The 17425-nt window shown below is 54.7% G+C and overlaps 5 protein-coding genes across 5 annotated transcripts; 1 reads left to right on the forward strand and 4 right to left on the reverse strand.

Moving 5' to 3' along the window:
• Nucleotides 1-97: 97 nt before the first annotated feature.
• On the reverse strand, nt 98-3538 carry BJX68DRAFT_220843 (beta-glucosidase). The gene is made up of 3 exons (XM_071037909.1): nt 2966-3538; nt 2728-2899; nt 98-2671 (listed from the first exon to the last, which is right to left on the reverse strand). Exons 1-3 carry the CDS (start codon nt 3422-3424, stop codon nt 183-185), a joined length of 3120 nt encoding a protein of 1039 aa, XP_070892585.1. The 5' UTR covers nt 3425-3538; the 3' UTR covers nt 98-182.
• Nucleotides 3539-3908: 370 nt separating this feature from the next.
• On the reverse strand, nt 3909-7584 carry BJX68DRAFT_220852 (putative mRNA-nucleus export ATPase (Elf1)). Its single transcript, XM_071037910.1, has 3 exons — nt 7429-7584; nt 4725-7375; nt 3909-4675 (listed from the first exon to the last, which is right to left on the reverse strand). Exons 2-3 carry the CDS (start codon nt 7346-7348, stop codon nt 3931-3933), a joined length of 3369 nt encoding a protein of 1122 aa, XP_070892586.1. The 5' UTR covers nt 7349-7375; nt 7429-7584; the 3' UTR covers nt 3909-3930.
• A 701-nt stretch (nt 7585-8285) lies between these two features.
• On the forward strand, nt 8286-10067 carry mcsA (putative citrate synthase Cit1). Its single transcript, XM_071042161.1, has 3 exons — nt 8286-8504; nt 8576-9709; nt 9771-10067. Exons 1-3 carry the CDS (start codon nt 8457-8459, stop codon nt 9969-9971), a joined length of 1383 nt encoding a protein of 460 aa, XP_070892587.1. The 5' UTR covers nt 8286-8456; the 3' UTR covers nt 9972-10067.
• A 118-nt stretch (nt 10068-10185) lies between these two features.
• On the reverse strand, nt 10186-12448 carry BJX68DRAFT_280181 (putative very-long-chain acyl-CoA synthetase family protein (CefD1); the record flags this gene model as incomplete). The annotated part of the gene is made up of 3 exons (XM_071048888.1): nt 10186-10600; nt 10684-12077; nt 12428-12448. 3 exons carry the CDS (start codon nt 12446-12448, stop codon nt 10186-10188), a joined length of 1830 nt encoding a protein of 609 aa, XP_070892588.1.
• Nucleotides 12449-13628: 1180 nt separating this feature from the next.
• BJX68DRAFT_280184 (major facilitator superfamily domain-containing protein) lies at nt 13629-15627 on the reverse strand. Its single transcript, XM_071048889.1, has 4 exons — nt 15007-15627; nt 14133-14963; nt 13969-14084; nt 13629-13867 (listed from the first exon to the last, which is right to left on the reverse strand). Exons 1-4 carry the CDS (start codon nt 15341-15343, stop codon nt 13697-13699), a joined length of 1455 nt encoding a protein of 484 aa, XP_070892589.1. The 5' UTR covers nt 15344-15627; the 3' UTR covers nt 13629-13696.
• Nucleotides 15628-17425: the final 1798 nt, after the last annotated feature.

Raw genomic sequence — 17425 nt, forward strand, 5'->3', positions numbered from 1 at the left:
AGATATGCACATTGCAATGTTTGCTAAGCTCCAGGCTATACTTATTTATATGTATGTATGTATGTATGTATATGATGCAGTCTATATGCAATCCAGATTGTCCCCGTCCACCTCGTGACCAAACCACAGACACCGTATCCTTCTCAGGTCACCAGAACAACGAAACCAACTCGTCTTCCAGATCAGACCTGAAAAGTCTTCCCCAACGGCAAATCCCGACTACTATGACCCACCCAAATATAAAACTCGCCCTGGTCGCGCGGAAGGACCCAATTCTGTTCACGCACGGACCAGTAACTCAGGTCCTTCCGTGACAGCGTAAGCGACACAGCGCCCTTCTGGCCCGCTTCCAGTGCGATCTTGGTGAAGTTGCGGAGGACGCGGTCGGGGAAGTCGATTTTCTCTGTAGCGGCTACTCTGGAAACTAGAGATCGGGGGCCCTTGGGGTTTGTGCTTGTGTTTGAAGTCGAGGTGGGGAGGGACTCAGTTACGCTATCCGGGAACGAGACGTAGACTTGGACGACTGTTGAGCCAGGGCGTTTCCCCGTGTTTGCGACGGAGAGGTCGATGCGTGCGATCTCTTCGTACAGGGATGGGTTCCCACCGGCGCCGCCACCTGCGTCTGAGGGTTTGGTGCGGCGAGGTGGTTTGTCCTTTTCGGGTTCTGTGTCCGGGTTCGGTGGTGGTGGTGGTGGGGTTGTTGCGTCGAGGGTTGGTAGGTATGGGTATATGTACTTTTCGAGGGCGCGGAAGCCCGGTGGGAAGAGGACGGAGTCGTTAGCTGGGGGTGGGTTGGGATCGTATTTAGGCGGGGAGATTTCGTTCTCGGGACGGGCAGCTGGGAGACGGGATAGCTTGCCCTTGCGTAGAGGTGTGATCTTTAGGTCGGTGAGTTCCCAGTTTGTGTACGAGAGGCCGTAACCGAACTCGTAGCGCGGGGTTATGTTGTGGCGGTCGAAGTAGCGATGGTCGATGTAGAGGGCATCAGCGAAGTCGACTTGTGGCACTGGCGCGTTGGGTTCGTACAGGACTTGTGCGCCGGGGCCGTAGTCTTCGAGGGATTTGCCGACAGTGTAGGGGAGTCGGCCCGTGGCGTCGAGTTGACCGAAGAGGATGTCGACGATTGCGTTGCCGCTTTCTTGGCCTGGGAGGTGGGCGAAGAGAACGGCCTGAACGCCAGGTAGGTCGATCCAGGATTCGACGATTACGGGACCGACAGCGTGCACGACCACGACAGTTGGCCCGCCGCAGTTTTTGGCGACAGTCTCAATGAGAGTGTCTCCCCCTTTCTGGAGGAAGAGGTTGTTTCGGTCACCGTGGATGCCGCCGGCGGAGATGTATCCTTCACCGGAGTCGGCGTTGGCGAAGACCAAGCACAGGTCTTTATCGGAAGTATCTGCTGGCATCACGGCGTTGCGGAGGTAGGGAGTCAACTCCACATTGCTATTCCACGCGTTCTGGAGCGCGTCAATCGGGCTGACTAGGTATGGAAACTCAACGGCGCCGCTACCCCAGCCCATCGCTAGAGTCCCCGAGTTGCATCCACGGTCCTTGCAGACGTTAGGGCCCTCTGCGGGCCCAGCATCGTCTCCATAAACGCCGACGCGATACGGCCGGTCTGCATTGGCTTTTGGCTCTCGCGATAGAGGTAAGAAACCGTCAACATTCTTGACCAAGACAATACCCTCCGTGGCGACCTTCCGCGCTATGATCGAATGAGCGTCCTCCCCGATGCCCTGCGCATCAATGAATTTGTTCACAAGAGCAGCTGACTCGTCACCCAGACTTCCGGGGTACAGAAGGCCGTATTCATCATCGGTCCACGATGAGAAGTTCGGGCCACCTTCGCCCTCTGGCGCCGGGCGCTCCCAGGAATCTTGGCCTAGCTGATACCAAGCGGCCACGATACGAGTCACCATATCGTTGATCCGTTCCATCGGTACCGACGTATTCAATGCCGAGCGAGTGAGTTCGGAGCCCCACAATGATCTGCCATCGGCCCAGTACAAACCGTCGCCAGGCATACTCATATCCAGGCCACTCAAAGCACTATTCACGCCTGAGCGTTGCGCGAGCCAGTCGGACTGAACGAACCCTTGAAACCCCAGCTCATCCTTGAGGATCCCATTTAGCAGCTTGCTGTTTTCACAGGCATGGCTGTTGTTCACCTGGTTATACGCGCACATCACGCTAGCAACATCCGCACGGATACTCTCAGCAAAGGGCCAGAGGAACGCCTCATGCAAAGCCCGGTCTCCGATGTTTGAAGACACAGCGTATGGAATGCCCCACTCATTAGGCTGGCGGAAGTGCTCCTGTTCGTTCATCACGTAGTGTTTCGCTGTAGCCATGACCCCGTTGCTCTGAATGCCGCGGATGGTCTCCGCAGCTGCAACAGCTTGCAAAACAGGGTCCGAGCCAAAACCCTCCCAGTTGCGACCGCCAGCGGGCATCATACCGAGAGGGCCCATAGACGGCCCGAGTATCACATTCACTCCTTTCAGACGAGATTCGAGGCCAATTGCGGCGCCGCGCTGGCGCATGAGGACTCGATTCCACGTGGCGCCTGTGGTTATACCTGCGGGAAATGCGGAGATGCCGTCTGCGAAACGGATGCCAAGTGGGCCATCTTGGAGGCACAGCGAAGGGAATCCGACGCGTTTGGCGGGACCTATATAGCAATTGTGAGTCGGCGTGTATATAATATACTTCAGTGGGCAGCCTCACCCGTGTTCCCAACGCACATACCCATCATCCAACCCGTCCCCGTTGTGATATTGATCTTCTCAATCAATGTCATCCGCTCGACGAGTTTCGCAGCTTTCTCATAGCTATCAGCCCAGCCCTTGAGCGTCCCGCCCTTGGGCGTAGGGAAATACGAGTCCGACCCGGGCATATCCTATCCAACCAAGTCAGCTTCACGCCCATCACACCACCAGAGCTTCGCGAATAAATCACAACGCACATATTCCTCCCAAATATCCCCCTTTGACCACGTATATTTCAAAAATCCCCCAACCAGCACCGCCAGCGCAAGAATGACGACGACCAGCGTCCACCACCAAGCTTTCGAATAGTAAACCGCGCGCCAACCTCCGCGCTGCGCCAGCGCCGCCTTCCTCTTCCTCGCCTCCGCGAGCTTCCGACGCTCGGCCGCCTTGCCGCCCCCGTATAGATCCAAATCGTCTATGTCATGGTCGTTCGATGCGGAGAGCAGGTGCTGCTCGTCGGAGGTCAGGGTATCCAGGTAGGCTTCGTAATCGGCGGATTTGCGGGCGGCGACAGCATCGTATTCTTTCGCAGCCTGGGAACTGGAAGTAGCACGGTCGATCTGGCGGAGACGGTATGCGCTCTCGTCGTCGGAGGAGAGTTGCCAGTCTTCCTCTGGAATGGAGTTGTGGATTGGGGTGTAGCTCTTAGGCATTGTGCCTTATTGGAAGAACGAGGGGGGCATTGGGTAAATTAAGAACAAAACAAGGGACTCGTAGACTCTGGTCCCGAAAAGAAGAACAAATAAAAAACGGGTGAAATGAGTGACAGAGGCTTGAGGGGAGGAAAGGAGAAGCGTGGAGCTCAGACAACAAAAGACGGAGCTGTCTGCGTCAGCTGCACGTGCCGCCTTCTGCTTCCAGTAAACACCATGCCAATCGGATCGCCTAGGGTAAGTGTATTTGTCTAGGCGTTCTAAATACTAGACGTTATGAAGAATAGATTTATGACCTGTAAGCTTGAAATCTCTAGGGCTACGCTGGCGAAGTAGAATGGTGCCAAAACAGAGAAATATATTTCCGCAGACGCAGCAATCAAGTATAAGAGCAAGCAAGTCTATAGGATATATAAGACTAACAGAAGAAAAGCAAACACCGTCTATCCCAAGCATTAGGTAAAGTCATTATGCAATCATCCAAGAAACAATAAAAGGGAACTAGCTTATTCGGCCTCATCGTCGGTATCAACGGGCTTGGGTGTGCCCTTGGGACTGTTAAGCCACTCAATGTGACGAAGACGGCGACGAGCCTCTCGCTCCTTGACCTGGGCACGGGTCATCTTCTTCTTCTTGCGAGCGCGGAACTTGAGCTCGCCCTGATCCTCAGCGCCGGAGTTGGCGGCAGAAGCAGCAGCAGAAGCAGCAGCGCTGTTGACGACGGAGCTGGCGGCCGTACTACCAGGCTGAGGAGAGCTAGCGGCGCTGTCCTCGAACCGGTCCAGCGCGATGGCAGTGTTGGTGCGAGCGGTGATGCGACCGTCGGCAATGTGCAGCTGCTCAGGGCAAAGAGCGCCGACGAACTCCTCGTTGTGAGAAATCATGACTACACCACCCTTGAAGTCGCGAATGGCCACGGCGAGACCACCGAGCGAGTCGCGGTCCAAGAAGTTAGTAGGCTCGTCCAGCACGAGCAAGTGGGGGTTGTTCCACATGGCACCGGCAAGGACGACCTTGACCTTTTGACCACCGGAAAGACCGGAGATCTCGTTGTGCATGGCGATTTCAGGGTCGAGACCGATGTCTTCAAAGTGTTTGGCGATAGTCTTGGGCTCGAGAATGCGGAAGCCGAGACCTTCACGAGAAGCCTCGTGGTCGTCGAACTCCTGGATCATCTTGAAGAAGCCGAGCTCGAGGAGGGTCTCTCGGGAGATCATGGTGTTGTGCTTGGGAAGGAGACCGACCCATTTACTATGTTATGTTAGTATTGATCGAACAAACTCGGTGGGAATGAACATACACTTCGTATTGGAAGGTCTTCTTGTACTTTTGCCGACCGATCAAGGCTTCGATACGGCGGGGGCCGCGGCCATCACCGAGATCGACGGGCTTCTCCATCTGGGCCTTGTCCTCTTCGGTGAGGATACGGGTTTGCTTGAGGAAGACCTCACGGTCATCTCCATTGGCATAACGCCACATCAGGTATTGAGTAGGAGTCTTTTCGAGGTGCATCTCAACGTGCTCCAGGGCGTGCTGCTTGATGTAACCGATACGCAGGTTGGGGTGCTTCTCAACCTTTCCGGTCTGGGGGATTGTTTCACCGGTCAACATCTTGATGAAGGTGGATTTACCAGCACCGTTTCCTCCGATAATGGCGACACGGGACGACAAGCTAAGCGACAAAGAAGCATCGGTCAAAGATGGCTTGCTGGCGCCGGGATAGGTGTAAGAGCAGTTGGTCATGCGGAGGATCGAGCGAGTGTTCGACTTGATACCAGAGAGGATACCGGGAGGAGGGAACCTGAACTGGATGTTGCTGGCGGACAGGGTGTAGTAGCTCTTGCCTTCGGGCTTCACCTTGACGAAGTCGGCCAAGTTTCCCTTGTAGCAAACGAGCTTCTTCTGCTCGTAGTGGTAGATGTCTGTGCAGACTTCATCAAGGAAACCGGAGTCGTGACTGACGATCAAACTGGTGATCTGATCGTGCTTCTTTAAGTATTCCTGCAACCACTTGACGTTGGCAACATCCAAGTGGTTAGTAGGTTCGTCCAGCAGGAGCACATCGGCCTTTTGGAGCATGGCACGGGCCAGAGCGAGCTTCATCTTCCAACCACCAGAGAGGGAGCCGACGCGCTGCGACTGGCGACCCTCTGGACCATCAGTGAAACCAAACTCGAGCAAAACACTGCGAATGTGCTCCTCGCCTTCGGCGGCAATCTTGGGGTCCTTTTGCACGAACTCGAAGATGCTCAAATCGGCATCTTCGCCCTGGTTGTGTTCGACGAAGCAGGTACGGACCTGGTCTGGGGGAGGGAAGCCCTCGAGCTTGTCGTTGGCAATGCTGCGCATGAGGGTCGACTTTCCAGCACCGTTGCGTCCACAGAGACCGTAGCGGTGTCCCTTTAGAAGGCGGAGGTTTGTATGAGAGAGCAGAAGCATACCACCATAAGCGAGTGAGAAGTTGGCGTTGACGATTTCGACCTCGTTAGGGTCATCCTGAACAGGCTTGCCGAACTTGCGGTGGTCCTCTTCGATGAAATGGGCCTGGACGGCGGCTGCGACTTCATCATGCTTGTCTTCGGCCAGAAGACCGCGCAGATAGGGAGCAATGCAGTTGGTGATCCGGTCGTGCATGCGGCAGTTGACGTCCTCACGAACCATCTCAGCGACATAAGTCTTGCCGAGCTCGAAGAGAGTGGTAGCATCAGGTCGCGCGAGGCCACCAGCCTCTTGAATCTTAGCATTGAGGATGGCGAGAACCTCATCAGGGGTAGTTTTGGCGATGGAGCCGGCTGCGACGTCCTTGTCCGCCATGGCCTTCTCCATGACATCCATGGCGCGAGTGGCGAGTTCTCGAACCTCGGGCAGAGAGGCGCGGTCCTTGACACCCTGGACACCGGGCTTGAGCTTGGGCAGGAAAGTACGGGCTTCGGCGGGATCGTGCACAAGCTTGGTCAAATTCTCAACAACCACGACTGTTTGTCGGAGAGTCTCCTGAGGGGTGGTGGGGGAGTTGAGCGAGCGCTCAAGCAGAGGAGTAAGAAGAGCCAGAACGGGAGATGTAACAATAGCAACAAAGGTGGTCTGGGACAAGGCATGGATGGCCTTTTGCAGGGTCTGCTCTGAGGGCTGCTCCATGGTCTTGATGAGCAGGGGAATGCGGGGTTCGACATCATCGTTCGAAAGAAGAGTAGTGACGGCAGTCATGGCCTTGCAGGCTCGCTTCACTACTTCGTTCTTCAAGTCGTGCATACCGGACTCCACGAGCGGGATAAGGTCCTTCAGGGTCTTGCCCATGGCCTCGCGCAGCAGATCCTTCTCGCGCTCTTGTTCCTGAGTTCCGGTACCCATCTGTGCTTCGGAAGCCATCTTCTCGATGAGAGCGTAGGCTCCAACAAATCCCTGCCACTTGCCGGACCCGCGGCTCAGATAGCTGGAGAGGGCAGGGAGTAGAGCGTTGACCTTTGCCTCAGGCTTGAGGGCACCGTAGAGCGCATCGATGGCGTACTGGGCAGCATCGCGTACGACAGCACCCTTGTCGGCCAGCGCATCGAGCGCCAGACCAATAACACCACCATCTTGCAGCAGGAATACGACTTCGCTCAGAGGGTGTGCTGTGGGGAAGCGCTCGAGGAGAGCGCCGAGGATAAGCATCGCACTCTCGCGTTTGGCGCCATTTTTCTTATCGGTGGCGGCTTTCTTGATATCGGGAAGCAGTGTAGTGTAGGTCTGGAAGGAAAAGGGGCCAACACTCTGAATAAGGAGATTCGTCAAGGCATAAGAGGCATCAAGCGACTGCTGAGAGGTTTCCGCGTTGAAAATGGTATTCAGGAGGGAGGAAATCTCTTGCGTAGTGGGGGCCACGGTCGAGGGCGTTTTTGCGACGATGGTAGGCATGGCTGGTGTAGTTTCGAGATGCGGCATTCTCTAAATCTGGTCTATTCTATCGGTCTGCTCTGTCAGCTTGTCAAATCTCACTCTCACGGGGGGCGGGCAGCCCATACATGATGATCTGGCTCGGTCAAAACTTTTGTGAGGGTATCAAACGGAAATAAAATCGAAAAAGATGACAATAGAAAAGAGACCAGACAGAAGAAAAACGACCAACAGACAGAAGGAAACCAGATCCCAAGATGCTGGGAGAAAAGTGCGTGTGAGACGAAAATGAGTTTGATGGAGGGGAATTTTTCCAGCGATAAAGAAATTTGTGGCCTCAGGCAAAAGAGATTAAATTATCGGCCAATCAAGGCAGAAGAGAAGAAAACTCTGAAGCCGCCAATCAAGGATTCGAGCAGCAGAGTGTGGCGGATCTTGGGCCGCTCCGTGGCTGTGCCCTGCTGCCTTATTTGAGCATTCTTGGTGCCTCAGCTTGCAGGCATCAAGTACCCCGTTATGGGTCTTCCGCTTTCAGCTACCCCGCACGCCAAGACTGCCTCTGTCCCTCTCGCTCTCCTCCCTACGCTCTCGAGTCCCAAGGACGTCGGCTTTTTCTTGTGCTCTTGGATAATTCTAATGGTGACTCTATCTCTTGAACTACATAGACTCATATTATCTTGCCAGTAGCAGACTTTCTTGTAATGGTGTCTGTCAACGACGCTCCATCTATACGCCGACGCTACCCCGTACTCCAGTTACCGAGACCCCCCTCATGTGATAACCGAGCAGCGTACGGAGTACAACAAAAAAAAGATCGTGTCAAGCAGAGAAGGCTTTCCAAGAATAATATGAGAGAGAAATATAAAATCCCGTGGATCCGTGAATTTACCTCCGAATCGAATCTCTCCGTAAATCGGACGCCGCTTGAGGGAGCTCATGTGTGCCGGGGCTGCCTCGGCCATTTGGATTCCCAGCCTTGACTCCGCGGCCAACCGGACCGCCGCATTTCCTCTCCCGAGCTGCTTCACTTCGTCTCATCCTGGCTCTTTTCTCTTCCTTCCTTCTTCTTGATTTTTCCTTTTCAGAGCTCGAATCCTCTCCTCTCCTCCCCTCTACTCTCAATTGAAACCTCTCTGACCGATAACTACACATCAAGATGGCTCTCCCTCTCCGCACCGCCCGCCACGCCTCCAGGCTAGCACAGGTACGTCATTTTCGCGGTCAACAAATTTGACTTGGCAATTCCACGGCTCGCAACTAAACATTCCAACTTAGATCGTCTCCCGCCGCGGATATGCCACCGCCGAACCAGACCTCAAAACCGCCCTCAAGGCCGTCATCCCCGCCAAGCGGGAGCTTCTGGCCGAGGTGAAGAAGCAGGGCGACGAGGTCATTGGCGAGGTCAAGGTCTCCAACGTGATCGGTGGCATGCGCGGTCTCAAGAGCATGCTCTGGGAGGGCTCCGTGCTCGACGCCGACGAGGGCATCCGCTTCCACGGCAAGACCATCAAGGATTGCCAAAAGGAGCTCCCCAAGGGCCCCACCGGCACCGAGATGCTCCCCGAGGCCATGTTCTGGCTACTCCTGACGGGCCAGGTGCCCTCAACCAGCCAGGTCCGCGCCTTTTCTCGCCAGCTGGCCGAGGAATCGCACCTCCCCGACCACATCCTCGACCTCGTCAAGTCGTTCCCGCGCAACATGCACCCAATGACCCAGATCTCGGTCATCGTCGCCGCCCTCAACACCGAGTCCAAGTTCGCCAAGCTCTACGAAAAGGGCCTGAACAAGGCCGACTACTGGGAGCCGACCTTTGACGACTCGATCGCCCTCCTCGCCAAAATTCCCCGCGTCGCGGCCCTCGTCTTCCGCCCCGACGAGGTTGACCTCGTTGGTAGGCAGCAGCTCGACCCATCGCAGGACTGGTCCTACAACTTCGCCGAGCTCCTCGGCAAGGGCGGCTCCAAGAACGGCGACTTCCACGACCTCCTCCGCCTCTACCTCGCCCTGCACGGCGACCACGAGGGCGGCAACGTCTCCGCGCACGCTACTCACCTCGTCGGCAGCGCCCTCAGCGACCCCTACCTCAGCTACTCCGCCGGTCTCCTCGGTCTCGCGGGCCCGCTCCACGGCCTCGCGGCCCAGGAGGTCCTCCGCTGGATCCTTGCCATGCAGGACAAGATCGGCACCAAGTTCACCGACGAGGATGTCCGCACTTATCTGTGGGATACCCTCAAGTCCGGCCGTGTCGTCCCTGGCTACGGCCACGGAGTCCTCCGCAAGCCCGACCCGCGCTTCCAGGCTCTCATGGACTTTGCCGCGACGCGGCCAGACGTCCTCGCCAACCCAGTCTTCCAGCTCGTCAAGAAGAACTCTGAAATCGCCCCCGGTGTCCTCACCGAGCACGGAAAGGTATGTCATCTTACCCTTTCTTATCATGGCCTATTCCCGCATACTAATATTGGACGAACAGACAAAGAACCCCCACCCCAACGTCGACGCCGCCTCCGGCGTGCTCTTCCACCACTACGGCTTCCAGCAGCCGCTCTACTACACCGTGACCTTCGGCGTCAGCCGTGCGATCGGACCGCTCGTGCAATTGATCTGGGACCGTGCGCTGGGTCTGCCAATTGAGCGGCCGAAGAGCATCAACCTGCTCGGTTTGAAAAAGTAAACGCCCATACCATGTTTTCCCGCACATACCATGTTTTGTTACGTAGCACGCTATTGTTTTTAGTTCTAGATAGATCATAGAGTCTATACCCGTTCAGATATTGCGTGTAAGCTATGAAGTGCTGATTGCGATATAAGTACCTCAACCTATATACAGCTCGCTCTAAGCCCGGAATCCACCTTCGTATACCCTTTATACAGATAGGTAAGAGGGTCTACAGCCTAACCCTGCCTCCAACAATCCCCTCCCACTCCCCCTTCCCAAAAGGCACATACTCCCCAGCATCAGGCGTCAACCAGAAAAACCTATCCGCCTCACCCCCGGGTACCTTCCTCCCAACCATCTCCGGATCAACCCCTTCCTCGCGCAGCAAAACCTTCCCCTGTTTATGGTTATCCGTGTGCGTCGAGTTCTGCACGATGCGCAGGAACACGGGGACGGCGTATTTGGGCAGACGGGCGCGCACGAACCGCGCGAGGTCTTTTAGTTCGGCCTCGCTGGCTCCCGGACGGAGCTGGATTGCCGCGCAGCCGGCGCGGCCTTCGTGGTTGGGGACGCTGACGCCGTAGACGTTTGCTTCGAGGATGGGCGGGTATGTGCCGAGGGTTTCGGAGACTTCTGCTGTTGCGCTGTTCACTCTTCGTCAGCATGTTTTCTAGGGTGTGGTGATGTTGAGAGAAGAAGAAAAGAGAGGGGAAAAGGGATGACATACACATTCTCACTCTTCCACCGGAAGGTATCGCCCAAGCGATCGAGGAAGTACCACCGTCCATCATCCTGTCTGCGCAACGCATCGCCCGACCGATAGTATAAATCGCCCTTCTTGAATACGTTCCTTAGGAACTTCTTATTCGTCGCGTCCTCATTCTCCCAATACCCCTGGAACGCCTCTTTCCCTGGGACGTTCACCAGTATCTCTCCACCAACCTCATACGGCGCCCGAACGACGAACCCCGTTTCGGGATCCCGCAGTACATCACCCGTATTTGGATCGATTGCCACAGGGACATACGTGTTGTTCATGAGCATTCTGAAGATAAGCCCATGGTGTCCGACGCTACCAGCTGTGAATGGACCCTTGTTATAATTGAATAGCGCAAAGATCCCCTCCGTGCTGTTGAAGAACTCGCCCACCTCGGGGACGTTGAACCGCTCGCGGAACCGCTCCCAGATGTCCGGCCGCAGACCGTTTCCGTACATTAGCCGCACACGATGATCCTTGTCCGAGGGAGACGGCGGCGCGGCGAGGAGGTATCTTGCTGCCTCGCCGACGTATACGAAGGCTGTGGCGTCCGAGTCCCGAATGTCCGTCCAAAACTGGCGCACACTGAACTTGCGGCCGATGGCGATGGATATCCCCGTTGTTAGGCAGATGATTAGCGCCATGGCCGAGGTGCCGTGGTATAGCGGCATGCAAGAGTACCAGCGGTCGCCGTCGGGGCCATCCGTGTCGTTCATGCCGTCCCGGCGGAGAATGAGTGATTGATAGAGGCGGGACATGGTGAATGCGCAGCCCTTGGGAAGGCCTGTTGTTCCGGAAGTGTAGAGCAGGATGGACGGGTATTCACCTGGTGTCCCTAGGACGAGTTTTCCGTCCTCGGGGATAGATGTTGGAAATGTGGTAATGACCCCGTCGCGGAACGCAGCGTCGATCACAACAGTCTCCATCTTTAATTCATTCTCAATCACTCCGCGCCGCTCCTCGACCCGTCCCACACACCCCTCCTCATCATCAACAAGAACTACTTTGGCCCCTGCAATTCGTAAACAATGCACCAGCGCATCCCCGGTAAGGTTATAATTGATGGCCGCAGGCGCACACCCAATCGCCCACAGCCCGAGCCACGCAAAGATAAACTCGGGTCTATTCTGCAGGTACAGTGCGACGAGCTCGCCCTTCTGCACGTCCTTGGAGCGGAAGTAGTGCGCGTACTGCAGCGCACGGTCGCGGGCCTCAACGTACGTATATGTGCCCTCGCGGGACCAGATTGCGAGCATATACGGGTACTTGCGGACGGTAGCGTCGAAGGTCAGCCATGCGTTCAATTGGCCGCTGGCGGCGGCGGCATCGTGGCGACGGAATGCGCGCGAGGTGACAAAGAGGCCCTGTAGGTCTTTTGTTAGATGGTATTTGGCGTTGAGGTAGGCGGCTAGGGTTAGGCCTGCGGCGGTTGCTGCAACGGATTGTTAGCATACAGCTTTACATATAAGATTGAGGAGTATAGGACATACCGAGAGCCATTTTTCCTGTTACAGCTCGTGAAGTGAGGGTGGTTGAGAGGGGAGAAACGGTATATGAGGAGAGGCGAGGGGTTTAGCCGTTATCCGTTCTTCATCCTCGGTTCGTCCCCGCATTTCAGAGCGAGTGAGGGGGCGATCGTCCCTCTTGTGATTAGACGGTGTTTATTGGGTGGATGGGCTTTTTTCGCTGTTCTGGAGATGGGAATATAACGCACGGGGGATTCAAATGGCGACATTGTAGTTGTTTGCTTTTGATGCAGGTGTTTGGTGAACGAGGTTGGGTTATTGGATCAGGGAGATCTCGAGTGACTGCAGTGGTATCCAGGTATCCTTATAGTATGGGGAGGGGCTCGAATGGATATTTCTCTCCTCCATAATAATAATAACAACACCAGATCGTACTCTCATAGTCGAGATGCTCAAGAAAGAGTTAGGAAGAAGAGACGGTGAGGCCGGGGTTGGTTTTTCAAGGCAATCAGCCAAAAACAACAAAAAGCAAAAAGGAAATGTGAAAAAAAAAGTAAGAAAAGCAAAAATAGGCACCTCCTTGCTTTCTCTTCATCTCGATTTTCCTTCACCAGTCATTATTCATCCACAAACCAGCTATGAATTTTGATACTAGCATGGCCTCTAGTCGTTGCACATAGATCTCGTCCAGCTCTCAATCAACAACCAGCCTTGGAAGGAGCAATCCATCAACTATTTGCTGTACATGCCTTTCCACAACCACCACTGGAAACTAATACAGCTTTCAACACTTTGTCACCTGCCATTTACGCAAGCAGAAACTCCGCCGATATCGAGCTCGGAACCATCCTATTCTCCTCCCATCTGCATGTATCATCTTCCGCCTGCTCAAGGTGCTTTCTAGGTGTCTTTCCAGCCCCCTCGCCATCTGGTCCGCCCCGGACGACGAGAGCTCACAATAGGCCAGGCCCTTCTCGGTACTCCAGCCGGCATCCACTGTCGCCAAAAGCAGCGGAGTGTTCCCCTTGAAATCTCTGGCGTCGGTATCTGCTCCGCGCCTAACAAGTATCTCAATGAGGTTTCGACTACCTGTATCTCTGATAACATTGTACGCGGCATAATGCAGTGCTTCCAGGTCTACTGTATCTCAAGATAAACATATCCGGACAGACCCGTCACTCTTTTTCATACGGGCAGTGGGGTTGACAGTGGCTTGGCTTGGTTTGAGTCCGGAGCTGTGCTGGTTCCGATATGAGCCCTAGTTATCATCGACCTACCCCATGTTGTACGAAATATTCGCCCTCGAGGTATGTATTCAGTTGCATGCTTCGTATTATGATCATTCATTTCTTTCTCGTTGTCTCATTGCAGCTACAATAGTTAGGAATGGTAGCATGCCCCAGGGATGCACCTTCTTCGCGTATTCTCTTGACCATCTGCCGGATGAAACGCATGAATTGCAAGGGGGGCTCCATCAACATCGTCATACATAGTATATCCTCATATCGTATCCATCGTTAATATGCGTAATACAATACCGACTCGTCGTTGTTCTGGCGAATTTTGCGGTTCGCACGGATGAGCCACCACTTCATGATCCAAGCACATGTCGCGCAGGCAATGGAGAATGCAGCACTGGAGGACATCGCGATAGTGTAGCGAGGCTCGTCGGATTCAGGCCAGAGGTACTATAGTACGAAGAGCTGTTAGTAATGCCATTTTAACGGAACGAGTGGATCGTGACGAAGGGGTAGAAGGGGGAATGTTGAGATGGAAGATAATTGCATACCGGAGTCCAAATAAAGGAGGCGTTTGCGATCGTGTTGACGATGGCAAGTGCAGAGGCCTTTTTCTCTTTGGTTTGACCGCAAGTACTCGAGACCCAACCAAGGATGATTGAGTTGACTAGTAGACTTTGTTAGTATTGGAGGGAATCCGGGGGCTTGAACATACCGGCATAGGTTCCTATCGCAAATACACACATGGCAAAGTATCTCGCACCCGTGTTTAGAGTGGCGCACCCGAGAACAAAACCAAAGACTGCAATTGCCTTGGCCACAGTGATGTGCCAGGTACGTTCATTGACACGACCGGAGTTCCAGGACCAGATCACAGCAATTGCACCGGCAATGAGATAGGGCGGGCAGGTAAGCACAAGTGTAATTGTAGTGGAGAAGCCAAGCGTCTCAACGGCCGTGGGGAAGAAGTTCTTGAACCCATTCGCAGCTAGATGCATGTGCTGCATAAAAGCAAAGAGCCAGACGCGCATGTCCTTTGCAGCTTCCTTGAGGCCAGCCCACGAGCTGCTCTGGTGGCGAGCACCGACGGTATCTGCTAGAATCCGGTCGTGGGCGAGTTGGCGCTCCTCGTGAGTGAGCCAACGGGTGTGCAGGGGGTCGTCTGGGAGTGTAAAGACAGAGCAGACGGCAACAAGGAATGTGACCGCTCCTTGGAGAATAAAGAGCCACTGCCAGCCTGTGAGGCCGCTGAGGTCGTCCATACCGTGAAAGATGCCAGCGGCAATCAGACCCGCAAACGCAGTGGCCAGAATGTTGCCACTGTACAGGATACTGATCCTAGTAGCGATCTCCTTTCTGGTGTAGAAAATCGAAAGCATATACAGCGCGCCAGGGTAGTAGGGGGCTTCAGTGACTCCCAGGAAGAAGCGGACTAGGAGAAGTCCGGTGAAGTCCTTGGCTAGAGCAGTGAGCGCACTGACGATGGCCCATAGAGCCATGCATCCCGCCATGTAGTATGATGGTCTCAGCCGGGTGATCAACATGTCTGTCTTGTTAGTTGAATAATGCATTGAGGGCGGGTAACATACTGCTCGGAACCTGGCCGAGGAGGTAGCCAACGAAGAGGATGGAAACACAGGTCTGATACTGAGACGACGACAGGTTCAGATCCTCTTCGAGGTCATTCAGCCTTGCCAGGGCAATGGCATTGCGATCAAGATAGTTCAGCCAGTACATGCCCCACAAAGTAGGCATGATCCAGAGATCAAGCTTGCGCACGAGACGGATCTCAGCTGGATCAGTCTTCTTGCGGGCACCTGAATAATCTCCGGCCTGTTGCTGCTTCTCCTGATCAATGGTGTCCTCCCGGTGCAGAGCTTCGGGCTTCTCATCGCCGATCTCCTGGGAAACTTTCTTCTCGGTCATGGTTGCGGTTTAAAACAAAGTGAATTAGAAGGAGAAGGGTGCTGGGATCAACAGCTCATGGCCACGCGAAGAGCCCTTTATACCCATCACTCGCAAATCAGCGACATCGTGACAAGAGGGGCCGATCTACCCCGGACAACACGCCCCGCGCAGTGCGACTTTCCCCGGATCGGCAAGAACACTTGCGGGATTAAAAGTAGAATTCGGAGAAATGGAGTCACGGTGACATGTCCAAGTTAGGATGTCGCCATGCCGAGACCTTCCAAGGCCGCCCAGCGCACACGATACGACGCAAGGAGCACCAAGGAGAACTAGGCGCTTGGGAAGGAGGGGAAGCATCAATTTAAGGGTTTAGTGCCACGAAGGCCCAAGACGGCTTTTGGACCCTGTTTGGACGGTCTGGAGCAGATCTCCGCTGTCCAAGCCCGCACAGCCCTCCCGTCCCCACGCTTGGCTCGCGGTCACCCCGAGACAAATGCCAGGCGGAGAAGCAGCGGGGGAGACATGTCCGTCGCGGGGAATGTAAAGTCCGCTGATAAGCTATATTTCCTCCTTGTCCTCGTGATATATTAACCTTGTTTCGCTGTGTGGCGGCACGCCAATTTTGCCCAATGTCTTGGGGCCAACCAGCACGGTACAGCCAAGCTGGCTTACGACAACGTGTGTTTATCGCCTCAAGCTGACCCCGGGAGAATTTCGGCACAGGTGGGCAGCTTATGTTTTGAAACCGCTCGCTGACGCCCTTGGCATGGGGTATTCGTGCTCGATGGGCCCACCATATACGAAGGCTGGAACGTGGAAGGCTGCAGTGCCTGCGGATGAAATCGGGGCACTTAAAGAGAAAGCATTGGCAAAGGCAAAAGTCCGAGCTATTTGGTGGTCTGTCAGCTTCAAATCCCTCATAGAAATGGCTGGCAATATTCCGCAACTCGCAGTCCAAGACAAGACGCCGCTCACAGCCAAGAGAACCCTATTCCGCCCCCTGCGAGAGTAGTGAAATTCCGACCAGCAGCCCGATGCTCATTGGGCAACTGCAACCTTGGTATTGGAGAAGTGAGGAGTTACATGATAGACCGCTGTCTGCTTTCTCATCTCCGGCCGACAATCGGTACCCCCACGCCACGCCGATGTTGCCTTTCGAGACCCATAATCGGAGGGAATGCGTGTCTGGGAGCTGGGGATGAATCGGAGATCAGTTGTCAAAGCCCTCTGTCATGCCTGCGCGAGTCATACCGTCAAATGACTTTTCTGAGACCGCATCGCCGTGGAGGTACTCTTACCTTTGCTAGGCACTATTTGCAACATCGTCAGCCCCACGAAAATGTCCCGGATGACCGTGTGGATACAATGTCATACCTGTCAAAGAGAGAAGCAGGTAAGTTGGCACCTGACATAATGAGAAGCGGGGAGGTAGATGAGAGGATCAACCCGGTATTCAGCTGAGCGAGTCGTGTTGAGCTGGATTGTGTTGCGTTTGCATAGAAAGACTGACCAGTATCAGGTGAGACCGCCTTCTGTTTGTTTCTGTCTATTCTACTCCTCATTTCACCTCGCACAAAACCTCGACAAGTCCTCCAAGTTAAAGGTGCTCAGGGAAGTCCTCACTTGCATGGCAATAAGCTCGCAATCCCCGACCTCAGCGCGTACTCCTCTCTTGTTCTGAAACCCGCCGCTGAAGAATCCTCTGATACTACTACAACTTCTGAGCTTGCAACAGAATCAATGAGTCGCAATCTATACCGAACAAAAGCAGGCTCCTGTCGCCGTCCCAAATTCCCTGTGGCCACGCCTATCGCTATTCCAGCCCTCTCACATCCATCCCGACCCTCAACCTCGTTCGCATAAACATCCGTTCCGATGGTAAACTACCCTCCTAGCAGCGGCCTCAAACAATCAGCGGCTCATGCAGATTTAGCTTGTGTTGTCGGCTTGATGTCTGCCTAGATGTTTCGTCGACGGTGATACTGCATCCCGACGGTACCGCATCCAACTTGATTGGGAACCTCAACGTTCCTCTCTGGCTCGAGGCTAGCGAGGGTGCTCTCAAGGTAGGGGATATTCCACGCACAGGGACCCCAGCGA

The sequence above is a fragment of the Aspergillus pseudodeflectus genome (genome assembly GCF_044049435.1).
Source record: "Aspergillus pseudodeflectus strain CBS 756.74 chromosome Unknown BJX68scaffold_96, whole genome shotgun sequence".
In the NCBI taxonomy this organism is placed as follows: domain Eukaryota; kingdom Fungi; phylum Ascomycota; class Eurotiomycetes; order Eurotiales; family Aspergillaceae; genus Aspergillus; species Aspergillus pseudodeflectus.

What these genes read in the sequence shown, in the direction of transcription:
- BJX68DRAFT_220843 (XM_071037909.1), bottom strand. Translation starts at nt 3,424, where the DNA reads ATGCCTAAGAGCTACACCCCAATCCACAACTCCATTCCAGAGGAAGAC. An exon ending in GGGATATTTGGGAGGAATAT is followed by an intron (nt 2,900 to 2,965) that starts GTGCGTTGTGAT and finishes TTGGTTGGATAG; the next exon opens with GATATGCCCGGGTCGGACTC. An exon ending in TATGTGCGTTGGGAACACGG is followed by an intron (nt 2,672 to 2,727) that starts GTGAGGCTGCCC and finishes ATTGCTATATAG; the next exon opens with GTCCCGCCAAACGCGTCGGA.
- BJX68DRAFT_220852 (XM_071037910.1), bottom strand. Translation starts at nt 7,348, where the DNA reads ATGCCGCATCTCGAAACTACACCAGCCATGCCTACCATCGTCGCAAAA. An exon ending in AAGACCTTCCAATACGAAGT is followed by an intron (nt 4,676 to 4,724) that starts GTATGTTCATTC and finishes AACATAACATAG; the next exon opens with TAAATGGGTCGGTCTCCTTC.
- mcsA (XM_071042161.1), top strand. Translation starts at nt 8,457, where the DNA reads ATGGCTCTCCCTCTCCGCACCGCCCGCCACGCCTCCAGGCTAGCACAG. An exon ending in ACGCCTCCAGGCTAGCACAG is followed by an intron (nt 8,505 to 8,575) that starts GTACGTCATTTT and finishes ATTCCAACTTAG; the next exon opens with ATCGTCTCCCGCCGCGGATA. An exon ending in TCCTCACCGAGCACGGAAAG is followed by an intron (nt 9,710 to 9,770) that starts GTATGTCATCTT and finishes TTGGACGAACAG; the next exon opens with ACAAAGAACCCCCACCCCAA.
- BJX68DRAFT_280184 (XM_071048889.1), bottom strand. Translation starts at nt 15,343, where the DNA reads ATGACCGAGAAGAAAGTTTCCCAGGAGATCGGCGATGAGAAGCCCGAA. An exon ending in CCTCGGCCAGGTTCCGAGCA is followed by an intron (nt 14,964 to 15,006) that starts GTATGTTACCCG and finishes CTAACAAGACAG; the next exon opens with ACATGTTGATCACCCGGCTG. An exon ending in CCTCCTTTATTTGGACTCCG is followed by an intron (nt 13,868 to 13,968) that starts GTATGCAATTAT and finishes TTCGTACTATAG; the next exon opens with TACCTCTGGCCTGAATCCGA.